Here is a 23,634-nt window from a genome sequence, read left to right on the forward strand (position 1 = left end):
GAAACACCCCTTGGTTGAGCTGACAGAAATGTTTTTCATGTAGCAGCTTACTGTTGGAAAATGCTAGTTGAGCTGAATGAAAGCACTCGGTGGGAATATGTCGGTGTGATGAGATTTTCATGGGATAGCAGGCAGACTTCTACCCTGGCCAGCCAGCTGTTTGCTGGCCAGCTTTGCCTATGGATATTTCTAAAAATTTATGTCCCATGTGAAAATTATTCTTTCTGAATTTTAGTTGCATTTGGAAGAAGAAAAGAATGGTTCAGAAACGTGGAAGCTTTGGGGGATCTCAGTTGTCTTAGCTGTTATAAACCCTTCCATGTAGTAATGGTGCAGCTTCCTAGTAGGTTACTGCTGTTAGTCGTGGAGTAGCAAAAGAGATGTTCAGAAAGTAAGATCACTTGATTTTTTTCTATTCTTAGCCAAGAACTGCTATTGTCATGTCCCATTCATGCCTCATAGTCATGCTATTTTACACATGAATCCTTTGAATGAATATTTTTCTGAGAAGCCTCTTGGATACGTGAAAACTTGGTTAATTTTTCACATCCTCTATAGCAAACACATAACTCTCTCTTAAACATTCTTTGGGCATAGGATCCAAAATAAATGTTTTCACTCTGTTTTGCCCTCTGTTCTGAACACTCCTCGATATTTTATGTTTTAATTCAGCTCCTTCTGGTTCATCATGCTTCATGCATCCTTTAGTCACAGTCTCAAGTAGAGTGGTGATTGAGGGTCAGCTCTGAAAATCCAAAGTGGTAACTAATGGTAATTTGAGTCTTCACTAAAGTGACTGTTGAAAGGTCTTGGAGAGAAAACAGAGGAAGTGTATGGTTTTTCTTGTGTGCTTTTTATGGGGTAGGAAAAACAGGTTATATTTTCAGAAGGCTGGCGCTTTTTTTTCCCCTCCCTCCCCCCCCCCTTTTTTTTTAATTGCCCTTCTGTTCATCTTTTTTTTCTGTCCTTGTGATCAGCAAAGTTAGCAGTTGAATATCCGAAGTAATCTCTTTGGCAAATGAGAATCTGGACATGTGATAATGTTTCTAGTCAGCTTACTTAACTTGCTGCGTTAGTATCCTGCAGGTTCTGAAGAAAGCTAAACAAAAATAAAACCATACCGGAGAAAATGATACATGTATCTGACCAAGAACAAATTAGTTGGGACACCAGATATCCTATAGGTCCCTCTAAATAGCTGTTAGACATGACAGTCCACTTAGTGCACTAAAAAGAAGAGGTACATCGTTTGCTGTCTTCTGACCATATACAAGTATTTGTCTTCTCCCCTAGAGTAGGTGTTCCTACTCATTTTAAAAATATAAGGTATTTTTTCTTGATGATTTTGGACTTTTCATCAGGACTTTTCGTCCTGACTTTGGAATAAGTATTTCACTTATAGTGATAGCAGTGTTCAAACAAGCTAATATTCAGGCAAAACAGGGAATGTATCAAAAATTTAATATAAGCTAGTTTCAAAATAGTATCAGATAGCATTTTAAGTTAGACAAGATGAACAACTTGTGCTTTGGTATTCTGGAAAAAAAAAATAAGGTTTTGATGTGTAGTTCAGCAGCCAGTGCAGTGCTTGAGCAAAAAGAGTAATCTTGGGACTTCTAGGAGACAAATTAGGTAGAAAAGTGGTGGGAAAGTAGCACTGCTCTCAAATATAGCCCCTGCTGTCTCACTATGTTAGCGTGTTTTGGGTGTTTTTTTAAGTGAGATGATTATAATATGTTATTTCAGTTACTGCAATGAAACATATTTGTTTTGCCTGCAGTGTTGCAACTAATCACATTGTTGGTTTTGCTTCCTTTTACAGGTTGCCTTTTTGAAGATGTGAAGAGCACAGATACCTGTGTGGAAAGCTATTCTCAAATTCGTTTTCGGCAGATAACTTCCAATGGTGTGACTTCTAGAAACAAATCCACTGGTGATAACAAACAAAATGGGGGTGTGGTATATTATTCTTCATATCTGGATGTGTTTCAAAACCAAAGACCAACTTTTGCATCCAGTACATTCTTGTATGTCGTTCTAAGAGAGACTTACCTTTCAATCCTGTCACATCCAGACTGTGATGGTTTCTTCAATGCCAAAAAGAATTATCTTAGTACTGCCTTTGTCAGACAGTATTTGATAGTGACCTATATGTACTTAGGCAAATTCATAGCTGGTAGCAAAGAGAGGTTTAACTATATTTAACGTCATAGTTAAATTACATAAAATATATTAACTAATGTAAGTTCATTACTTTCTTTGCTCTAGTGAAGTTAGAGGTTCAGTGTTAAAACATGAAATCTGTTTTTTGTCACACTTATGTTTATCATATATATTGTTTCCAAATTAAGGTTTAACTTCCTACTTGAGTGCGAATGAAGAGAGTTTCTGTATTCCTACATCTCCTGCAGAATTCTTTTAAATCAATCCTATTTTGGAGAATCAGAGTTTCATGGTTACTTGGAATAATTCCTTCAACTTCAAAAGCAAACAAAAAAAAAGTGCGTGTGTGTAAAGGCTGGCCTTGCAGAAACTGCTGGAGGTGAAAAATACTTGTAGCAAGTCAATACAGCTGCTCAAAATTGACGTTCTCTCTTGTGGATGCTCAGTTGCCTTCCATGGGAGCAACAGTGCATTTCTGTGTTACCATTTTTGGTTTCAGAGTTGATTGCTCACTTAGTTGGCAGCAGTTTTTGCCCTCCTTTGTCCAGAGGAACAGGATTGTGTAAATGCGTAGTCTAAGGAGCAGAAAAGATGCCTTCTGGCATTTTTATCTCAATTCCTTCTTATTGGGATGGTCTGCTCTGGATCTGCAAGGTGGTGATCCTTTAATATCAACCATCTCTCTTGGAGGCCTTATCCCTCCAGGGTCTTACTGCATATCTGCCTTGCTTATCTGTAGTTTTCCTTAAACAACTGCTCTTGGCAAATCAGTAAGATACTGGAATGGCTCATCTGACCTAGTGTGACAATTCTCATGTTCTCAAAATGAGTACAGAAAGGTATCCAAGCAGATTAAAGAAGAAGAAAAAAAAAAAAAAGAAGGAAAGAGCCTGTTTATGTAGGCTGACTTTTTCAAAGTCCATTGTTAAACTCTTAAAATAAAAAGATGCTACCTTGTTGGAAAAGCAGCTGTATTTTGAGACTGGATTCTGGATGGAATATTCAGGCATCTTTGAAAATTCCTGAATTTCAAGGGAAGTTAACATGCCTTTTACTCATTAAATGATCGCAATGTAGGAAGTGACCCTGCAAAGTGTTGGAGACCTCTGGTTTTCACACATCTAAAGACAAGTAGCAGAGTCTTCCCAGCATGCAGTGTGGGTATCAACCAACTTTCTGTTGTTATTTTAGTTGTCACTATTGAAGGAAGAACAAAAATATTCTGAGTTTTGTATTCATGGACTAAATTATCTAGCCTCAAGATATTTTGTCTAGGCATCAATGTTTAGCCATTTGATGAATAAAATATATTTTCTAAACCAGTTTACTGTTTGCTCTGCTTGATTTCTGTGTGTCCTGGGTTCAGCAGTAGCAGTCATTTTTCTCCTTAGGAGCTAGTGCAGTGCTGTGTTTTGATTTTTTGGCCTGGGAAGAGAGCTGATAACGCCGATGTTTTCAGTTGCTGCTCGAATGTTTGGTCTGTCCAAGGACTTTCTGAGCCTCATGCTCTGCCAGAGAGGAGGGGAGGCCGGGAGGAAGCAGAGACAGGACACCTGACCCAAGCTAGCCAAAGAGGTATTCCATACCACAGCACGTCATGCCCAGGATGTAACGGGGAGTTACCCGGAAGGGCTGGACTGCAGGGTTGGAGGAGGTATCGGTCGGTGCTTGGCTGGGGGGAGTGGGGCGAGTTATCGGTGGGCTGGTGTTGAGGTGTTGTATTCTTTCCTCTTGTTATTTCCTTTATCATTATTATCATTGGTGGTAGCAGTAGTGATCTGTGTTATACCTTAGTTACTAAACTGTTCTTATCTCAACCTGTGGGAGTTGCATTCTTTTCGATTCTCCTCTCTGTCCCTCCAGGAGTAGGGGGAGGGCAAGAAGGGGGGGGGGGAGTGGGTGAACGAGGTTTGTGGTTGGGTTTAAACCACGACACTGTGGCAGTTTCAGCTTTCCAGAATATGACTGAGCAATTTGCAGATGGAAGACATTTGTATCACACAGAAATACTCCAACTTTAAAATCTTTCCCAGTCTATTTAAATGAACACTGTTATGGTTCTGCATGTATAGAGAAATCTTAGGTCAGAGAGTATTTATGCTTTTGAGGTTCAGTCTCTGTAATGTCCTGCCTTGTTTGGTACTGTGGCCATAAAAAGTTAATCTGCCTCTGGTAACATACATGATTCCAGAACGATGAGTGCAGACATTTCACTGGGAGTATTTTGTGTGGGGAAAAACCCTTCCAGAGATGAAAGACAAATTGACCCTGTCCTGCCTGGTCTGTCACTCACCTGTAGGAGCTAAAAGGTCCAGTCATTCTGCTGTGATACCAGTGCGGCAGCTGGCTCAGGAAGCAAATCCTGAGAGTGCTATGACCAGTGTGTACACTGAAAACATCAACATTTTAGGAGCTTTCCCTCTGCGTACATATGCTTAAAGCTTTTCCTTGGTTTTTTTTTACTCTATACATTGGTGAATTTGGTCTGTCTGGGGTGGAGTTCATGTTCTTTGTAGCATCCTGTATGGTGCTGTGATTTGGATTTGTGGCTCCAACAGTGCTGGTGGCACACCGACGTTTTGACTACAACTGAATCTTATCTTTTATTTCTCACTTTGCCCCTATTTCCCCCCAGTGAATAGGCTGACCAGGGAAGTTAAGAGGGCCAGACACAATGGGGACAGCTGAATTGAATGGGCCAAGGGGATATTCTGTATAATACAGCATTATGCACAGCAGTGAAAACTGGAGATAGAGGAAGAAAGGGGAAGATGGGTGGCTTCCAAGGTCGTGGTTGCTTGGAAATAGCTGGGCATCGGACTGCTTGTGGGAGATGACAAGTAATTGCCCTTTCATCACTTGGGTTTGTTTCAGTTTTCATGGGTTTTATGGTGGTTGTTTTTTTATTTTGGTTGGTTGGTGTTTTCTTTTGTCTTTTGTTTCTTGTTTGGTTTTGGGGGAGAGGAGAGGGTGTTGTTTGTTCTTTTTTTTACTTCACTTATTAAACTGTCTTTCTCTTGGCCCACAAGTTTTCTTCCTTTTGCTATTCCTGTTCTCTCTCTCATCACGCTGGTGGAGTAATGAGGGTGGGTGCAGGGTGAGTGGGCAGCTGAGTTGGTGCTTAGCTCCTCGCTAGGGTATACCCACCACAATTGGAAGCAGAAGTTGTGAAGTCACCAAAAGAAACAGAATAAATATTTCTGTTCCAACTGCCCTCCTATGTGGGGACATTTTTCTTTCCCAGGTTCCCAATGGCCACAATTGCCTCTCTATGCCCATACAAGGAGCAGAGCAATTTGACACGCTTAGCGTCATGTTTCACTTTCCTTGGTTCTAGCTCTGAGACTTCCATTGACATTTAACCATTGACATTATGTGGAAAATATCAGAAAAGATCTGAAAATATCAGGGCACATATATATAATAATATATAAATGCTATGGACAGTTTCCATTTGAAAATAGATCTTTGATTGTGTTTAGAAAAAAAAAAAAATTTGGTACTTTTCCAGATACCAGGCAAAACATTACTCAGAACTTCTTTTTCAGAGACAACTTCCTTGTCTTGCCCCCCCCCCCCCCCCCCCATTTCTGACATGATCTTTATGACTGAGCCGGAAATAGATTTGAAGTGTCACATCTGCTTGCCCACACATCTGCTTGCTTTGCTTTAGAAAAGCAAAACTTGGCCTGTTTTTCAAGATTATTTTAGCAATGAACCATGGCCTCTCATAAACAATGGACTTGGGTGCAGAAAACCTGCTGAGATCCCCTCAAGGCTCCTTCCTTGACTTTGTGACCTTTGGCTATCCTGCTGTCGCCCCTGTTTCTATGTCTGTTCAATAGCATGATGCCATTTCCTTGTTGACATGAGCATTTTCAAAAGTTGTGCGTGGACAAAGCGTAATTAGTTATTGTATTATTTTCTTAGCATCCAGAGTTAGTGGTACATTTTAGTCTAGTCTAAATACCGTGTTTGGATACATCCATAACAGAAAGCTTGTTTGGTTTTGAAGTGTGCAGACAGTGTCTTCATGTAGATGGAAGAGCAGACACCAAGACAGGAGCTGGCCTAGAAGCTGAGTTGTTAGAAAATGTTTGGTCTTTCTTATTTCTTGCCCTCTCTCCTCAGTACTTTTTATCCGCTTTTTTCACTACAGTGTCTTAATTTTTGCTTTCTGTAGTGCCAAACACAGTGTTAAATAATAATAATAAATCAGCAATGACATTAAGAAGTCCCCAACTCACATTAACTGAGACAGATGAGTAGCTTGAGAGAGGACGCCTGCAACACCGGAGCGGAGAGGGGAGAGATCAGCGTCCAGGAGCCTCACCTCAGAGCGACAAGAGCCACTGAGGAGGGAGCCTCAAGTCCTCAACAGGACTTGCCCAGGACTCGGAAGCTCAGCTCCCGCGAGGGGCTGACTCACAGGGGGCGGAGCCAGGAGGCTCGGTGGCAGATTCAAACCGGCCACCAACAGCCACTCTCGATCAGTTGCTGAGGTGAGTAGCTTGAGAGAGGACGCCTGCAACACCGGAGCGGAGAGGGGAGAGATCAGCGTCCAGGAGCCTCACCTCAGAGCGACAAGAGCCACTGAGGAGGGAGCCTCAAGTCCTCAACAGGACTTGCCCAGGACTCGGAAGCTCAGCTCCCGCGAGGGGCTGACTCACAGGGGGCGGAGCCAGGAGGCTCGGTGGCAGATTCAAACCGGCCACCAACAGCCACTCTCGATCAGTTGCTGAGGTGAGTAGCTTGAGAGAGGACGCCTGCAACACCGGAGCGGAGAGGGGAGAGATCAGCGTCCAGGAGCCTCACCTCAGAGCGACAAGAGCCACTGAGGAGGGAGCCTCAAGTCCTCAACAGGACTTGCCCAGGACTCGGAAGCTCAGCTCCCGCGAGGGGCTGACTCACAGGGGGCGGAGCCAGGAGGCTCGGTGGCAGATTCAAACCGGCCACCAACAGCCACTCTCGATCAGTTGCTGAGGTGAGTAGCTTGAGAGAGGACGCCTGCAACACCGGAGCGGAGAGGGGAGAGATCAGCGTCCAGGAGCCTCACCTCAGAGCGACAAGAGCCACTGAGGAGGGAGCCTCAAGTCCTCAACAGGACTTGCCCAGGACTCGGAAGCTCAGCTCCCGCGAGGGGCTGACTCACAGGGGGCGGAGCCAGGAGGCTCGGTGGCAGATTCAAACCGGCCACCAACAGCCACTCTCGATCAGTTGCTGAGGTGAGTAGCTTGAGAGAGGACGCCTGCAACACCGGAGCGGAGAGGGGAGAGATCAGCGTCCAGGAGCCTCACCTCAGAGCGACAAGAGCCACTGAGGAGGGAGCCTCAAGTCCTCAACAGGACTTGCCCAGGACTCGGAAGCTCAGCTCCCGCGAGGGGCTGACTCACAGGGGGCGGAGCCAGGAGGCTCGGTGGCAGATTCAAACCGGCCACCAACAGCCACTCTCGATCAGTTGCTGAGGTGAGTAGCTTGAGAGAGGACGCCTGCAACACCGGAGCGGAGAGGGGAGAGATCAGCGTCCAGGAGCCTCACCTCAGAGCGACAAGAGCCACTGAGGAGGGAGCCTCAAGTCCTCAACAGGACTTGCCCAGGACTCGGAAGCTCAGCTCCCGCGAGGGGCTGACTCACAGGGGGCGGAGCCAGGAGGCTCGGTGGCAGATTCAAACCGGCCACCAACAGCCACTCTCGATCAGTTGCTGAGGTGAGTAGCTTGAGAGAGGACGCCTGCAACACCGGAGCGGAGAGGGGAGAGATCAGCGTCCAGGAGCCTCACCTCAGAGCGACAAGAGCCACTGAGGAGGGAGCCTCAAGTCCTCAACAGGACTTGCCCAGGACTCGGAAGCTCAGCTCCCGCGAGGGGCTGACTCACAGGGGGCGGAGCCAGGAGGCTCGGTGGCAGATTCAAACCGGCCACCAACAGCCACTCTCGATCAGTTGCTGAGGTGAGTAGCTTGAGAGAGGACGCCTGCAACACCGGAGCGGAGAGGGGAGAGATCAGCGTCCAGGAGCCTCACCTCAGAGCGACAAGAGCCACTGAGGAGGGAGCCTCAAGTCCTCAACAGGACTTGCCCAGGACTCGGAAGCTCAGCTCCCGCGAGGGGCTGACTCACAGGGGGCGGAGCCAGGAGGAGTGGCACCAGCTGGGAGTGGCTAAAAATCTTTCCCAGGGAGCGCGGCGACCAGGAGCGCGGCGAACAGAGCCGGCAAACAGAGAGCGTCGAGGCAGAGGGTCGAGGCAGTTTGCGCGGCAGTTCGCGCGGGCAGGGGAGCGGGCAGGCAAGCGGCCAGGGAAGCGTTCCAACCGCCTCATCGAGAGGACTCGCCTGGAGTACAGGAGGGGGAAGGAGTGCTGAGGGACGTAGACGGATTGATTGACCAGATAGATCATGGTTACAACACGATCGAAAGCTGCAGTGAGTACTAATGTGGGTATCCAGACTGAGCCTTCCTGCAGACATGCAGCTGTGCAGGTCTCTGGCTGCAGCGAATGCCTGAGCCTGGCACTTGTATTGGAGGGAGCCAGTGATACTGCTTGTGTTCGCTGTGAGCAAATAAATGACCTGCTCAGGCAGGTGGCTGAACTGAGGGAGGAGGTAGAAAGGTTGAGAGCCATTAGAGAGTGTGAAAGTGAAATAGATTGGTGGAACCACACCCTAAGGCAAGGACAGAGGGAAGTGGTTCAACAAGATATGGATCCCCTTCCCTCCTACCATCAGACAGAAGGAGAGAGCTTAATGGAGAAGGATGGATGGAGGGAGGTTCCTCCTCGGAGAGGTAAGCGAAAACCCTCACAATCCCTTCCTCCCTCCCAGTTGCCCTTGAATAACAGGTACGAGGTCTTGGAACTTCAGGGCCAGGTGAATGGAGATGGTGAGGCAAATCTATCTAGTGAGTCACCCAGGGCTAGTCACTCACCCACATACCTCAGAACTTCTCCAACCAAGAAGAAAAGAAGAGTAATTGTGGTGGGTGACTCCCTTCTGAGGGGAACAGAAGGGCCCATTTGTCGACCGGATCCACCCCACAGGGAGGTCTGCTGCCTGCCTGGGGCTCGGATTAGAGATGTTAAAAAGAAGCTCTCTGAACTGGTGCAGCCGTCTGACTACTACCCACTGCTGGTTTTTCAGGTTGGCAGTGACGAAATTATTACGAGGAACGTAAGGGCAATGAAGAGAGACTACAGGGCCCTGGGACGGCTGGTTAAAGGGTCTGGAGCGCAAGTGGTGTTTGCCTCCGTACCTGTTGCAAGCGAGGGTGAAGGGATATATAAGAAGACTCTGCAGGTTAATGTATGGCTACGTGACTGGTGCCAAAGGCAGGGGTTTGGGTTTTTCAGTCACGGGCTGCTGTATGTGACACCTGGTTTGCTGGTGACAGGCGGGATACACCAGTCCCAGAGAAGAAAAAGGGTTTTGGGGCAGGAGTTAGCAGGGCTTATTGACAGGGCTTTAAACTAGTTATGAAGGGGGGAGGGGATTTAACAGGGCCTGTTGGGGACAAGCCCAAGAGGAACATGCTAGGGATTGAAGGATGGCGGGCTAAGGAGGACTATCAATCTCTTGTTTCACTTGTGGGAAAGGATAGCTTTTTAGACCCTGTCCTGCAGGGGAAAAAGGGTACTAGGACTGGCTCCCTGAAATGTCTGTACACCAATGCACGCAGCATGGGGAATAAACAGGAGGAGTTAGAAGTCTGTGTGCGGGCTAAAGGTTATGATCTAGTGGCGATTACAGAGACATGGTGGGACAGTTCACATGACTGGAATGTGGTCATGGATGGCTATGTCCTTTTTAGGAAAGATAGGTCAGCAAAGCGAGGTGGTGGAGTGGCTCTTTACGTGAGAGAGCAACTAGAATGTATTGAGTTCTGTCCGGGGTCGGATGAGGAGCAAGTGGAATGTCTGTGGGTACGAATCAAGGGGCTGACTGGCACGGGTGATACAGTTGTGGGGGTCTATTACAGACCTCCTGATCAGGACGAAGGAGTTGATGAGGCTTTCTACAGGCAACTGGAAGTAGCCTCGCGACTACATGCCTTAGTCGTCGTGGGGGACTTTAATTACCCCGATATTTGCTGGAAGACTCACACAGCCAGTCATTCACAGTCTAGGAGGTTCCTCGAGTGCATTGATGATAATTTCTTAATGCAAATGGTGGACATACCAACTAGGGGAGCAGCGCTGCTAGATTTAGTACTCGCCAACAAGGAGGGTTTGGTCGAAGTGGTGACGGTCAATGGCAGCCTTGGCTGCAGTGACCATGAGATGGTGGAGTTTAGGATCCTGTGTGGGAGGAATAGAATACCTAGCAAAGCCACAGTTCTGGATTTCCGAAGGGCCAACTTTGGCCTCTTCAGTCAACTGCTAAGGGAGGTCTCATGGGAAAGTGTACTAGGCGGTAAAGGGGCTCAAGATAGTTGGTTAGCATTCAAGGACCGCTTCTTCCAAGCTCAGGATCGGAGCGTCCCAATAAGTAGGAAGTCAAGTAAGGGATCTAGGAGACCGGCGTGGTTAAACAAGGAGCTGCTGGGCAAACTCAAGTGGAAAAGGAGAATCTATGGATTATGGAAGGAGGGGCTGGCCGCTTGGGAGGAATATAGGACAGTTGTTAGAGGATGTAGGGAGGCAATTAGGACAGCTAAGGCCTCCTTGGAACTCAATCTTGCTAGTCGGGTTAAAGACAATAGAAAGGGCTTCTTCAAATACATAGCAAATAAAACTAACACAAGAGGCAATATAGGCCCACTGCTGAACGAAGTGGGTACCCTGGAGACAGAGGATATAAAGAAGGCAGAGGTGCTGAATGCCTTCTTTGCCTCTGTCTTTACTCCTGCAGACTCTCCCCGAGGGCCCCGGATTTCTATAGCCCCAGAAGGAGTCAGGACAAAGGAGGAGTTTGCTTTGGTAGATGAGGATTGGGTTAGGGATCAGCTATGCAATCTGGACATCTGTAAATCGATGGGTCCGGATGGAATGCACCCACGGGTGCTGAGGGAGCTGGCGGAGGTCATTGCTAGGCCACTTTCCATCATCTTTGGTAAGTCGTGGGAAACGGGCGAGGTGCCTGAGGATTGGCGGATGGCAAAGGTCACACCAATCTATAAGAAGGGCAAGAAGGAGGACCCGGGTAATTATAGACCGGTCAGCCTTACCTCCATCCCTGGAAAGGTGATGGAACAACTTATTCTTGACTCCATCACTAGGCATATCAAGGATGAGGGGGTCATTAAGAACAGCCAACATGGTTTTATGAGGGGGAAGTCATGTATGACCAACCTTATAGCCTTCTATGAGGAAGTGACTAGGTGGAGGGATGATGGTAGAGCGGTAGATGTAGTTTTTCTTGATTTCAGTAAGGCATTTGATACTGTCTCCCACAGCATCCTCATAGATAAGCTAAGGAAGTGTGGGCTTGACGATCAAGTAGTGAGGTGGATCGAGAACTGGTTGAAAGGAAGAAGGCAGAGAGTTGTGGTCAATGGCGCAGAATCTAGCTGGAGGTCTGTGACTAGTGGAGTTCCTCAGGGGTCGGTGCTGGGACCGGTGCTGTTTAATATTTTCATCAATGACCTGGATGAGGGAACTGAGTGCACCCTCAGCAAGTTTGCTGATGACACAAAACTGGGAGGAGTGGCTGACACACCAGAGGACTGTGCTGCCATTCAGCGAGACCTGGACAGGCTGGAGAGTTGGGCGGGGAGAAACTTGATGAAATTTAACAAGGGCAAGTGTAGAGTCTTGCATCTGGGGAAGAACAACCCCATGTACCAGTACAGGTTGGGGGTTGACCTGCTGGAAAATAGTGAAGGGGAAAGGGACCTGGGGGTCCTGGTGGATAGGAGGATGACCATGAGCCAGCAATGTGCTCTTGTGGCCAAGAAGGCAAATGGCATCTTAGGGTGCATTAGAAAGGGAGTGGTTAGTAGGTCAAGAGAGGTTCTCCTCCCCCTCTACTCAGCCTTGGTGAGGCCGCATCTGGAATATTGTGTCCAGTTCTGGGCCCCTCAATTCAAGAAGGACAGGGAATTGCTTGAAGGAGTCCAGCGCAGAGCCACAAAGATGATTAAGGGAGTGGAACATCTCCCTTATGAGGAGAGGCTGAGGGAGCTGGGTCTCTTTAGCTTGGAGAAGAGGAGACTGAGGGGTGACCTCATCAATGTTTACAAATATGTAAAGGGTAGGTGTCAGGATGATGGAGCTAGGCTTTTTTCAGTGATATCCAGTGATAGGACAAGGGGCAATGGGTGTAAACTGGAGCATAGGAAGTTCCACGTTAACATCAGGAAGAACTTCTTTACTGTAAGAGTGACAGAGCACTGGAACAGGTTGCCCAGGGGGGTTGTGGAGTCTCCTACACTGGAGATATTCAAGGCCCGCCTGGACAAGTTCCTGTGTGATGTACTGTAGGTTACCCTGCTCTTGCAGGGGGGTTGGACTAGATGATCTTTTTAGGTCCCTTCCAACCCTTGGGATTCTGTGATTCTGTGATCCTTTCCTAATGTGCAGTTTCCGAATAGTGTATGGCAACAAGAAGATACTAAAAATGTCAGCTTTAATTCTAATATGATATTGGGTTATAAAGATGGCTATTGGTGTGGAGCAGAAAGCATGCCTAGCTGTCAGACCACTACTGTTCTCTCCATTAGCAACAACAGATGACAATATTGTTTCTGTCATTAGCTGGTCACAGGGCGATTATGTTAGTGTAGGGCTTGTTACTTCTTCTAAGCTTCTTTTAAGCTTTTAACTGAGATAGTTAAATTGTCATACCAAATTGAGTCTAAATTGTGTTATTTTAATTGCAAAATGAGGGTGGCTTTCTAGTTTAGTTCAAATCCTCACTAGAGTAGGCTAGGATAAACTAAGTAATAATAATGGGTGGATTGCTCAGGGAGCTATACTGGTATTACTCTGCAAGTTGAAGGGCAAGTTCTAGCTTTCTCCCATTTTTTGTGTAGAGAAACTCATATATAAAGAGCACTCAGACATTGTGGGTTTAAATGCAATTGCTTGACAGTAATTTTTATTTCTGTTTTACTGCCTTCACTTTTGTTCCTCCAGAACATCGCTTTGTGGTTTCAATTTTAGGCTTTGCATCCCTTCCTTTCTCACCTAGCCAACTGTGCTCCATTATAAATTACAAGTTGCTTGTTTGAGGTACTGCGTTTACTCATAAGCCTCATTCCTTTTGGTTTTCCTCCACAGGTTTTCTTGCTACCCTTGTATCACTATTCTAGAAGCACTGCAAAATCTGCAGATGGACTAATTATAGAAATACTGAGCAACCCTGTCTTTACTGGATATCTTTGGTTTCTTCTTTCAGAGTAAGCTGAATAGTCTCATAGCAGAGGTTGTGGAGCATTAGGCACTGTTCACAGGATATCTGTAATTTTGCAGTTCCACATGCGAATGGCTCAGTAGCAACACATGTCTCGCAATACCTGACTGTGACATTAAAGCATGATGTTTTGTTTTCTTACTTGAGGAAATTAATTAATTAACTTAATTGAGGAAAACAATTGCTGCGTTCAGATCGCATGGTTCTGTGGTGCAGCATGTTGGGATGGTGAACTCTTACACATGGCAATAATGTTATTGTCTCACTGAAGTATTGTGTCCAGTGGCACATATTTCATTCCCATCCAATCATCTTAGACATGGATCATGCAGGTCTGTGTACTGAGTCCTTAGTGATAGATGCTTCTTCTGTCTGCTTCTCCAGTGGTGATATAAAGCATTTTATTATTTATCCTATTTTTTTCTTCAATAACTGGGGTTTCTCTGGTGCAGGCAGAAAGGCAGAGCTGCAGATGGGTTCTGCCAGGTATCCGTGTCACTGGCAGCTCCACCAGCTAGGGGCTTATGAAACAGACTTTACACCTTCATTTTGACACCAGTTAATTACAACCCACATTGGCTGACCATCTTGTCTTTGACCTATATGTGTTTCCTCACGTTTAAAACTATGATTTACCATAAGGGGTCGTGGCTCCCCTATCAGTGACAAGGTTGTTTGCTCAGCCATGCAGCTAGGATAAAAGTCCTCTATTGGCATAAACTGAGTTACACAGTTGAGGGGCAGACTATTAACTGTGATAAAGCTGCTGTAGTTGTTCTAACTTTAATGGAGCCATTGCCAGTTTGCATCAGCCAACAATGTGCAGTGTGCACAGGAGGGAAATGAAGTCTCTCATCTTCCCCTGTCAGTCCCACTTCAGAATATAGAGTTGAGTTGGCACACATGTAGAAATGGGGCTGGCTATGTCTGTGAAAGGCCTGAGATCATGTCTGGATAGGCACGGAGACCGTTGTTGTCATTAAGCCGTCATAACAGAGGGGTCAGCACAGCTCACAAGTGGAAATGCAGCAGTAGGACACTGGCTGTAAAACAAGGAGAGAGGAGAAAGAGATTCAATCAGTGCTCTATCAGCTTTGCATGATGAAGTCCTAGATTAGCTGGCTTATGGAGCATACCCACAATGTGATGGTTCTGCTCTCAACTTCTTTATAAACTTTGTCAAAAGTTTCTCTCTGTGACTAATGGGAAGCATGACATATAACAATCCAATCATATAGTTAGTGTAGGCTGTTTTCTCAGATTACTAGACGTGCCCTTTACCAGGCTTTGATTTATGTGCACTCAATAAGAGAAGGGCAAGAACAGTCTTTTGATAGAGCTTTGAGAGAAAACAGAGGTAAGGGGCAATTTACAGCTTCTGCTTTGTTGCTGGAAAGGGGTTTTGTAAATTTGATGGAATAAATATCCTCAAACACATGAAGCAAAATTAAATGCACTAAATTAAGAGTGCTTTTTAAACTAATGGCTATTGAGATGAAGGTAAGAGTTATTGTTTTAGTTCATTCACTGTAATTATTAAGATCATATTTTGTGGCTGAGATGCACAAACACGGCTTGCCTGTTGCAACCTCTTATCTCACGAGTACAAAGAGCAGTGGCTGCTCTGATCCAGCAAACACAGCTCTGGCAGCTCTGACAGTTCTCTGTGTAGGTAAGTAAACAAGACATGAGTGAGCCCAGCAGAAGATAGGGAGCATAGTGTGACACAGGGCTCTAAGATGCTTAGAGGGAAAAATATATTAACAGCATGCCCAAAGGAAACTTTTTCCTGTCCTTAAAAGTGCTTTTTAGATTGCCACAGACAGGTAAAGAAACATCTTGGTGGTTTGGGGGTTTTGAAATTGGTGTCATACTTTGCAAATGAAAACATATCTTCTAGTTTGCTGTGTTTTTCAATGATCACATGAACCTAAAAGAACATCTTGTCGTATTACAATGCTGATTTATCTTACAAATATTTCTAATTACCTGTGGATTTACTAGGGCATGCATTACATTCTGTACCTTCCTCCTCTTCTATGTTTTGTCACTTGCTCAGAAAGAGTCACCACTTACGCAAGAGTACATTATCTTTCACCAAATTTAGAAAAATGTTGTATAATGTGGAAAATAGTGGCAATTTGTTGTTATAGTTACCAGAAGACTAGTAAGTAAAAAAGACCTCACATGGGCTATTTGACCTCTTGTGTACCATTTCACATTTTAAAGTGGATTCTTCTGTCTTACTTTGCTAGGCAAATGGAACATTTGCCTAGTATTACTCATTTTTATTCTGAGTGTTTATGAGTATTACTCATTTCTATCCTGGCCATAGAACATAATTTTAAAGCATATTCAAAAGAAGTGGAATTCAGAACCTGTGAGATTTTTTCCATCCCTTAAACCCAGTCTCCTGTTACGGCTGGCACTCTTCCACATGGCTCTCTCTCATATGACTCCTTTCATATCTTGATCCACCCTAAATTTAATCAGTTGGGATTTTTTTTCTCCTGCTGTCCTGACTGGAAACATGACACAGAGCCTCACCTTTCTGATAAAAATATTCTTATTTCTGGGATGTATCCTTGGCTAATTTACACCCATTTGTCGTTGTGCAAACAGCATTCTTTAATGCAGGTAGTTAGTTTTCGTCCTGGGTTCCTACACCTCATTCTGGGTTTAGGGAACAATCCTGTCTCCTCCATGTTAATTTTTTTAATGGTTTCTTTCCCAAAGATAGACTTTGCATTCTACAGATTCTGTGTCTGTCCAATTTTGACTTAATCTCTTCTGTGCAGGTGTGAGCAAATAATGCACAAAGTGTGCATCTTAGCAAAGTGACACTAATGCTTCCTTGTTTCTTTTGGGAACACCTTGCTTCATACATTAGAAAGTGCTTCTCTTTTCTTCATGTCTGCAGCACACTGGTGGTTCATAGCAAGCACCCCAGCTCCTCTTCCCTTTCATTTCCACCTGTGGAGGCTCAAAGAATGCCATTATTCTCTCACAGAAAAATCCAATTATTTCAAAAGGGCATGACCCTGTGCTTTGCACATTTGATCCTTTCCTTAGTTTTCCTGATCCTCATCTTTATTTATGATGCTTCTGACTGTCACATCAACAAATGTTCTTGAAACATTTCTAGTGGACCATGTCACTGTGCTGTGGTCACTGCTGAAAATAATCATATTGGTTCACAGGCAGAATTACTATTCCCTCTGGCTAGTCACTTCTTTTTCGGGTTGAACCTTGGGGGTTCAATTCAGAACTCAGCAGGAATTAGGATGTCAATGCCATCATCCCGAGCCCTTTGCCAGTCCTGATCTACCAAGTGGAATCAGCCTGTCAGCTGCCATTGACACACACTGGACCAGGCATGTTCCTCTCAGATCATACATGTAAGACAAATGCTCTACTGAATGGAGTCCTGCACCTGCAGGAGACAGGGGTTGATGTATCGTATGTTTCAACTATTAGGTAAAAATTGCAGGTTATCTTATTGTTTAGAGCTGGGCAGTTCAATCTCCCCCCCCCCCCCCCCCCCAAATTCTGGAGCAGTTCGTTAATTTTAATGTTTGGTAAGAAGTGAATGTCTTTCCAGTGACCAAATGCTCCTGTAAAAACACAGTGTTAGCTTCCATTCCTTCTGGTACACGGCATCATGATTTTGTACCCAACACAGCCTGAGGATAAACTGAGACCGAAGTACAGTAGTAGGACTAAGACACTGGTCAAATTCCAGTAGTTGTTCATAGAAAGTATTGCTGCTCTGAGATTGGATGCTGGATGTTTTAGCCTTGATAGCATTGTGGCTATAGACATGACCTGGGAGATTCAAACTTTTCCTGACTGAGTGTATAAACTTTTAAAGAGACATTTTACAGACCTCTGACAGATCCATGCTGTTGCATTCCATATGTAATGTTATTTATAATCTAGGCTAATAATGATGCACTGTGCCCTGAATAAGCTTTTTTAAACTATGAGCTCCTCAGAACTGGCATTCTGCGTGGTGTGAGCTTGTCATCACTGTAGTGTCAGAGCAGCTTTTTGCATTCCAAAACACAGGTGGCACCTCTCAAGTGTGATTTACCCTTCCTCTCTGCAGAAGGGAGGTGTAACGTGCCTGTTGGGTGAGCAGTGAACAGTCACCTGCTTGTTATAAATGCATGCCCTGCTTGATGTATCTGTTAGAAGAGGGCCTTGGAGGGGAGGTGTTGGGTTTGCCAGGGTCCAGAGTTTCTGTGTGAGGTCCCTCCATAACTGGAGAGGCCACTGTGAAAAGTTTTTCACTTCTGGAAGGTGTGATAGCTATCCTGAGCCCAGGTTTTGAGGTGTCTTAAAGAGAGGACTTTAGGATCATGGACTTGATTCAAAGCTCTGTGAGACAGCAGCACAGACAACAGTTACTGGGTCATTGACATATTTTATCAAAACTTAGTTGGAAGGAACTTTTCTGTCATCCTGGTATGTTCAAAATTCTTATCCACTGAGAATACCTTGCATGATTTTCCTCCTGTTGCTACTAGTGTTTCTAAAATGCAGGCTACGTTGATCAGCCGGAAGCTGGCTGATCTGTCACTATGGCGTTCTGCATTCCTCTGCCTACCACTACTAACTAGAAGTGTTTTGTATTGCTTAAGTCTATTTTAAGTAACAATCCATGTTGAGCTAGTATTGTTTAAACATAAGACTACTAATGGTGGTGGCCTGGCTTTAGGAGGGGAAGGATGGATGAATGAGTAGAGTTTCTGCAGGAATCTTTGTCTGATTAGCAATGTGTTTTGTATATTAAAACATATTACGGCCATGTGTACACCTGCAGAAGATAATCCAGGCTATTATTACTTATTAATAATAATTCTTAAAGGTGGTACAGTAATACACAAAAAGACACATGCAAATTTACATTTGGTATTTTCTGCCTTGAAGTTTTTTGTCACATAATCTAAGCACAGCTTTAAGTTTTGATGATGTGTCTGAAAACGCTTTTGATTATATGGAGGAAAGCGTTAAGGAATTCTTGCCTTGTGTTTAGACACAGCTTCATATACAGCTTCAGGTCCTGGGCTCACTGCTTCAAATAATAATATCTTGTTCATCCGATTTCACGAAGAATTCAATATTAAATGTCACGTATGAGTAGTCTTAATACTGACATAGTTTCTCGATAATAAAGCACAATTTTGACTTCTTATCCTAATGAAATGGCGTTGCACTCATTGCAAAACTCTGGTAATTTCATTTTACTGTAATTCATAAAGAGAATAATAGGCAAGCAACAATGCACTGGGGTGTTTTATTAGGAAATTGAGGGCCATCTTCACTAGTTTTTCCAGACAGATTTGCTCCTTCCCTCTGTGTTGTTGTTTTTCAGAATTGTATTGCTCTGGTACTATCTAATTTCTGCAAAAGGCAATTTTGTTAAATGTATTCCTGAATGCACTGACGAAGTTACAACTGTTTGGCAAAGGCTTGGAGACAGGGATGCTGCCACGAAAAATGAGTCTTGTCAACAGAAAACTGATTTGTGATCACAAAATGTGGACAACGGTCAATGTTCTACTATCTGTTTGTCTCCAACTTTCAGGTGTATCCACTATCCTGAGGGAGTTGTTACATGTCAGGAGCATCTATGGACTCTGTCAACCCTTCTTCATTGTCAAGTCATATCAGAGCAGAGACTTTTTTCATCTCTCCGTGTTATGGCTTTTGCCCAGTGTAACTGGATATCCGGAGGGTTTGTGGCTGGCTCTAGGATTTAGGCACCTAGTTATTTTTAGTGCATCTGTACCAGTCTCTAGCTGTCTCTCATCTGTGCTTGTAAAATGGGAGAAAAGCACAGTCTAGTTTTGAAAGAAATGTTATGAAGAGAAATGTGTTAAAGACTATCAATTTTGGGATAAGCAGTCAAGGTTTTAATAGATAAAATACGAATTTGCTATAGACTGTTTGTAAGAGAAGGTGTATCTTGTTCCATATTAATAGTTATGTGGCACTTTGGCACGTATGTGAAAAGCTGTTGCTCCCAGTGTCTGCTAGGAGATCATATTATTTCCTTCCCTTCACTCATAATGCATTTACCCTGCCTGTGATTTATGTAGCCAGGAACAAGAACTGAAGCACTTACACAGGGGAGAGGATGGATTCCTTGTATACCAGGACTATTAAAAGCCAAATCTTCAGATCTTTAACCCATAAGATAGTGTTTCTAAAGAGGACGCCTTAAACCTGTTTGTATTTATTTATTAGATTCACTACTGTGTTACTTGTACATTGTTTAACAGCAGCTGATATCTTCCCATATTTTCCAAGGTCCCAGAATGTTTACTGTAGCTGCAATCATTCTTTTGTTGAAATCAGCAGAGTAGCTGGGCTTCTACAGCAAACACAGACTGCAGATCTATTTTAGCCAATGAGCCATTAGTTTATGCTAGTCTGGGAAATTCTGCTTTCTATTAAACTGCAGCAGCTTATTTATACTCTTGGAGCTGGCATTAATATACTATCCAGTCTTCTTAAAATGCGTGCTGCTTGTTTTGTTCTAATCCATCTGTTTGAATACCAGAAAGTTAAATGGGTTACACAGTATGTGTGTTGCTTTGATGACAGATTTGGAATTTCCTGCCTTGGATAAAGGAATAAAGATTAGCCTTAAAGATGTAATTCCACCTCTGCTGTCCAGATCTAATGCTTGCCTCGTAAAAGGGGGAACAATCCTGTCTTTACAAGGGATTCTAGGAGATGCCTTTTCCGAAGTGGAAAAGCTGCACTCCAGATGGTCAGAAAAATTGTCAGGTGTGTCTCTTTTACAAGCAGCTGCTAAGACGCAGCAGAGATGCACTCTATCCTTGTTACCCCTGACTGAAGGGTAAAAGGCGACTTTTCAAGTATGTGCTATTTTTGTATAATCTGAGTTTCATTGTATTATCTGGGCTGAATATCCTACAGGTCACCAGGAAGGGTATGTAATACATGCCTTTAACAGAGGTGCACACAAAGAAATGCCCTGTCCCTCGTACAGATAGTATCAGACAAAATGTCAGCTATTTGCTGACATTCCCTTGCTACTTGAGTACCCCACAAGAGAAACACCTGAAAACTGAGATTCTAAAGCAAATATTACATTAAACAGGCTAGAAAGCTAAAGTCTGAACTCTTCCAGTGAGCCCTGATGACTGCCTGCATTCTCACTAGAAACCTGCCAGGCAGGTAGGTTCCTTTCATGCTATTAATGCCCTTGCAAATACTTCTATGTCTATGCAACCTGTATCTCTTATGTCAGTAGGTACGTAGCTGTCTAACCTTTGAAAGCAGCACCAGCTTCCCTGGGAAATTACTTTGGCTGTTTTGTGCTAGAAATGGTCCTTCAGTACTGCCCTAACTTTAAAAAAAAAGTAGTTTTAAATTACCCCAAAGGAAACTTAAAAGGTAACAAGCAGGGGTGAAGGGGACAAAGAGAGGAGAAACAGAAGAACTGTATTAGGACTGAAACTCTTCATGTTCTGCACATAACAGAGCCAAAACAGGATAACACCCCCTTTTCTCTGTAGCAGAAAACATCCTTCAGGATGGCTCTCCTCTGCAGTCACTGTAAAAGAAGCTAAAATACGGCAGACTCAGTGAAAAAGTTGTGAGTGGGCTCTGATTTCCAACATCCTTGTTCAACTCCGAGGCATCTGGAATGTGCACAAGCAGAAGTCACTGCAGGAGAGTCTGAAGCCATTTTAGTTGTCGCTTGTGTAGGTGTTAGTGCTGAACACTTTCCCACCCCTGGAACGCAATGGGGGCTTTTGCTTTGCAGTTTCATGCTGTTGCAGTCTATCTGAGATTGCCCTTGTCGAGGGTTTGGGTGATCAGGGGTGAAACTGTACTCCCAGCACGTAGAGGATATGGAAGGCGTATGCTCCTTTCTAATTCTTCCTAGTGAGAAGGTGGATGAGAAATTAAGTAAACATGGATCCTATTATGTCCTTTTTTAAATGGGAGTTTCAAATGAAGTTAGGAAAGCGTAACAGCTCTATGCAATGCTTAAAACAAGAAATGAATATAAACACTTGCAAAACACTTTCCACAAGCTTTCCAAGTCAGAAAAATGAAAAAGAAAATTACATTAGAAACCTAATTAAAAAAATAATAATTTCACATTAAGGTAAGGAAATTCCAATTAGAAAAATACCCATTGTCAGAGGGGCAGCACTGAATGCTGTAGGATATCTGAGCCCCCAGCTGACAAAGAGTTTCTAATTTAGGGCCAAATTAAGCTCTCATTTATGCTGGCATGTATCCCCAGGAACTCTTTTCACTTTGTCAGGGTACTTGAGTCTTACCCCTATGTAGCTGAGACCATAAATGAGCCCTTAAGAAGCTTTTTTGCTGCTGAGAATTCTTTCAGAGCCTTATAATTATTTAAGTTCTTTCCTGCATAATGAACAGGCAGAGGCAGTAGGGTGAAAAGTCTGGCAGGCATGAGCCTTCTGTTGTAAAACAATAAAGTGCCCTGAAACTTGAGGATTTTGACTTTGTTACAGATACCACTAGTTAAGTCTCTACTGCTTACCTCTGACATCTCAATCGGCTAAACATTGGGAATCCAGAAACTTGAGATTACTGAGGGGGTGGTGGACCCGATTACAATGTGTAGTACCATGTTAGTCATAGGAAGCTTTTTGAAATTGTCTTTCAATAACTTCTTTCCAAACCCAGATCCCTACATCTGGACATTTGTGTAGTGTAGTAGGTATGTTACATATGAGCATGACCTTCAAACACTAGCTTTTATGGGCATGTCTCTTGTGGTTAGTATGATAAATGATGTTACGCTGGCTAATTAAATCAATACATCTCATTAGTGTCTTGCAGTTTCTGAATTCCTTGTCACTCTTCAGTCCCGTGGATCACCTTCCATATCTGCTTTTTGCAGGTCAACATGCAATTTTTTCCCTCTTCTTCCTCTGCAGAGATATGGCAATTCTAGTAGTCTCCATCTGAAAGGATGTTTGAGAAGTATATTTAGTACATCCAAAAGCAGAATAGTTATCACCTTCGCTTCCCCGTTTGTTTTCACCATTTCACAAATCAGGGCTTTTCTGTGGCTTTTGGACTTAAGTTATAAACTAAACAATGGAAATAACTCTTTTTGTTGCTTGAACATGCTGTGAACTGTGCTAATACAGAGAGAGGATGGGTGCTGCTGAGAAATGTTATATGAAAGAATGTGAAGAATCCTACAAGGATTTTCACTCTCTTGCAGCACTGACAAGGACCTGAGTTACGAATACAGCAAACAATATTGTCCCTGTGCCTATTGTGTGCCTGTCTCTATGCTTCCACATAACAGCCTTTTTCTGTTCCCTTCTTGACTTTTGCCATGTATTAAATACCTAATAAAAGACGTTGAAAAACTTTTCACAAAAAATTTTGTGTCCCCACCGAAGATAACAGCCTAAATATCTCTGAAATATGTTCATTTTCTTGGATACATTTCACTTTTTTGCCCAATAAAATGTGTTTTCAATACCACCCCAGAATAGAAATAAAAATGCTGCTGTTTTGGGAGTTTCTTTGGCTTTTACAAGTTTTTTTCACAGGCAAAGCAAGAGAAGACAAGCGAAGAAATTTCTCTACCGTTAAGCATTTCTCTGAAAAAGCTTGGAAGAAGCAGGTTTCTACGGCAGCTACAAAGCAAGATGAGACAGAAGAGCAACCGCCAGTGTTATAGGCAAGCCTAGCAACAGCCCATGTCTGGATAGCTTGTTATGATTCAAGTGCATGTTTTAATAGGGGAAAAACAACGTTGGTTTGAATGCACTGAGTACCGGTAACTCCCAAACAGAGAGAGCTTCGCGGCTGTAGGCAATCAGAACCTTTGACTTAGGTGCTGTGGAATAAATGCATTTGATCATTACATGCTAATGCCTTTACACATGAACCTGCCCCCAACCCTGCAGCATGCCAGGATGTAGGATCACAGCCTGGCTCCTCCCTGGGATTCCTGTCTTGCCTTGCTTGATTTGTAATGAGAGAACAGAAAGACCCTGGAAGCAAAACTGGGACAGCAACCCTCTCTGCACCCCTGCAGCCACTGACTCTGGTCCCCGAAGCTGTCGTTCAAAGGGGAAGAGAAAGG

At 44.0% G+C, this 23,634-nt stretch overlaps 1 protein-coding gene and 1 long non-coding RNA gene across 4 annotated transcripts in view; both read left to right on the forward strand.

The window, feature by feature from the left end:
* The window catches only part of UBE3D (ubiquitin protein ligase E3D), an 85,403-nt gene extending 81,918 nt beyond the window's left edge, over positions 1–3,485 (forward strand). For all 3 annotated transcript variants that reach the window (XM_065681359.1, XM_065681361.1, XM_065681362.1), the window contains one exon: positions 1,823–3,485. In XM_065681359.1, the coding sequence (XP_065537431.1) occupies positions 1,823–1,843 (21 nt within the window). In that variant the 3' untranslated portion in view covers positions 1,844–3,485. The remainder of the gene's footprint in view (positions 1–1,822) is intronic.
* Positions 3,486–17,721: 14,236 nt separating this feature from the next.
* On the forward strand, positions 17,722–23,063 carry LOC136014390 (uncharacterized). The gene is made up of 3 exons (XR_010612675.1): positions 17,722–17,972; positions 19,096–19,245; positions 21,059–23,063. It is a non-coding gene; the product is annotated as an uncharacterized LOC136014390 (long non-coding RNA).
* The last annotated feature ends 571 nt before the right edge of the window (positions 23,064–23,634 follow it).

Source organism: Lathamus discolor, chromosome 5, assembly GCF_037157495.1.
Source record: "Lathamus discolor isolate bLatDis1 chromosome 5, bLatDis1.hap1, whole genome shotgun sequence".
In the NCBI taxonomy this organism is placed as follows: domain Eukaryota; kingdom Metazoa; phylum Chordata; class Aves; order Psittaciformes; family Psittacidae; genus Lathamus; species Lathamus discolor.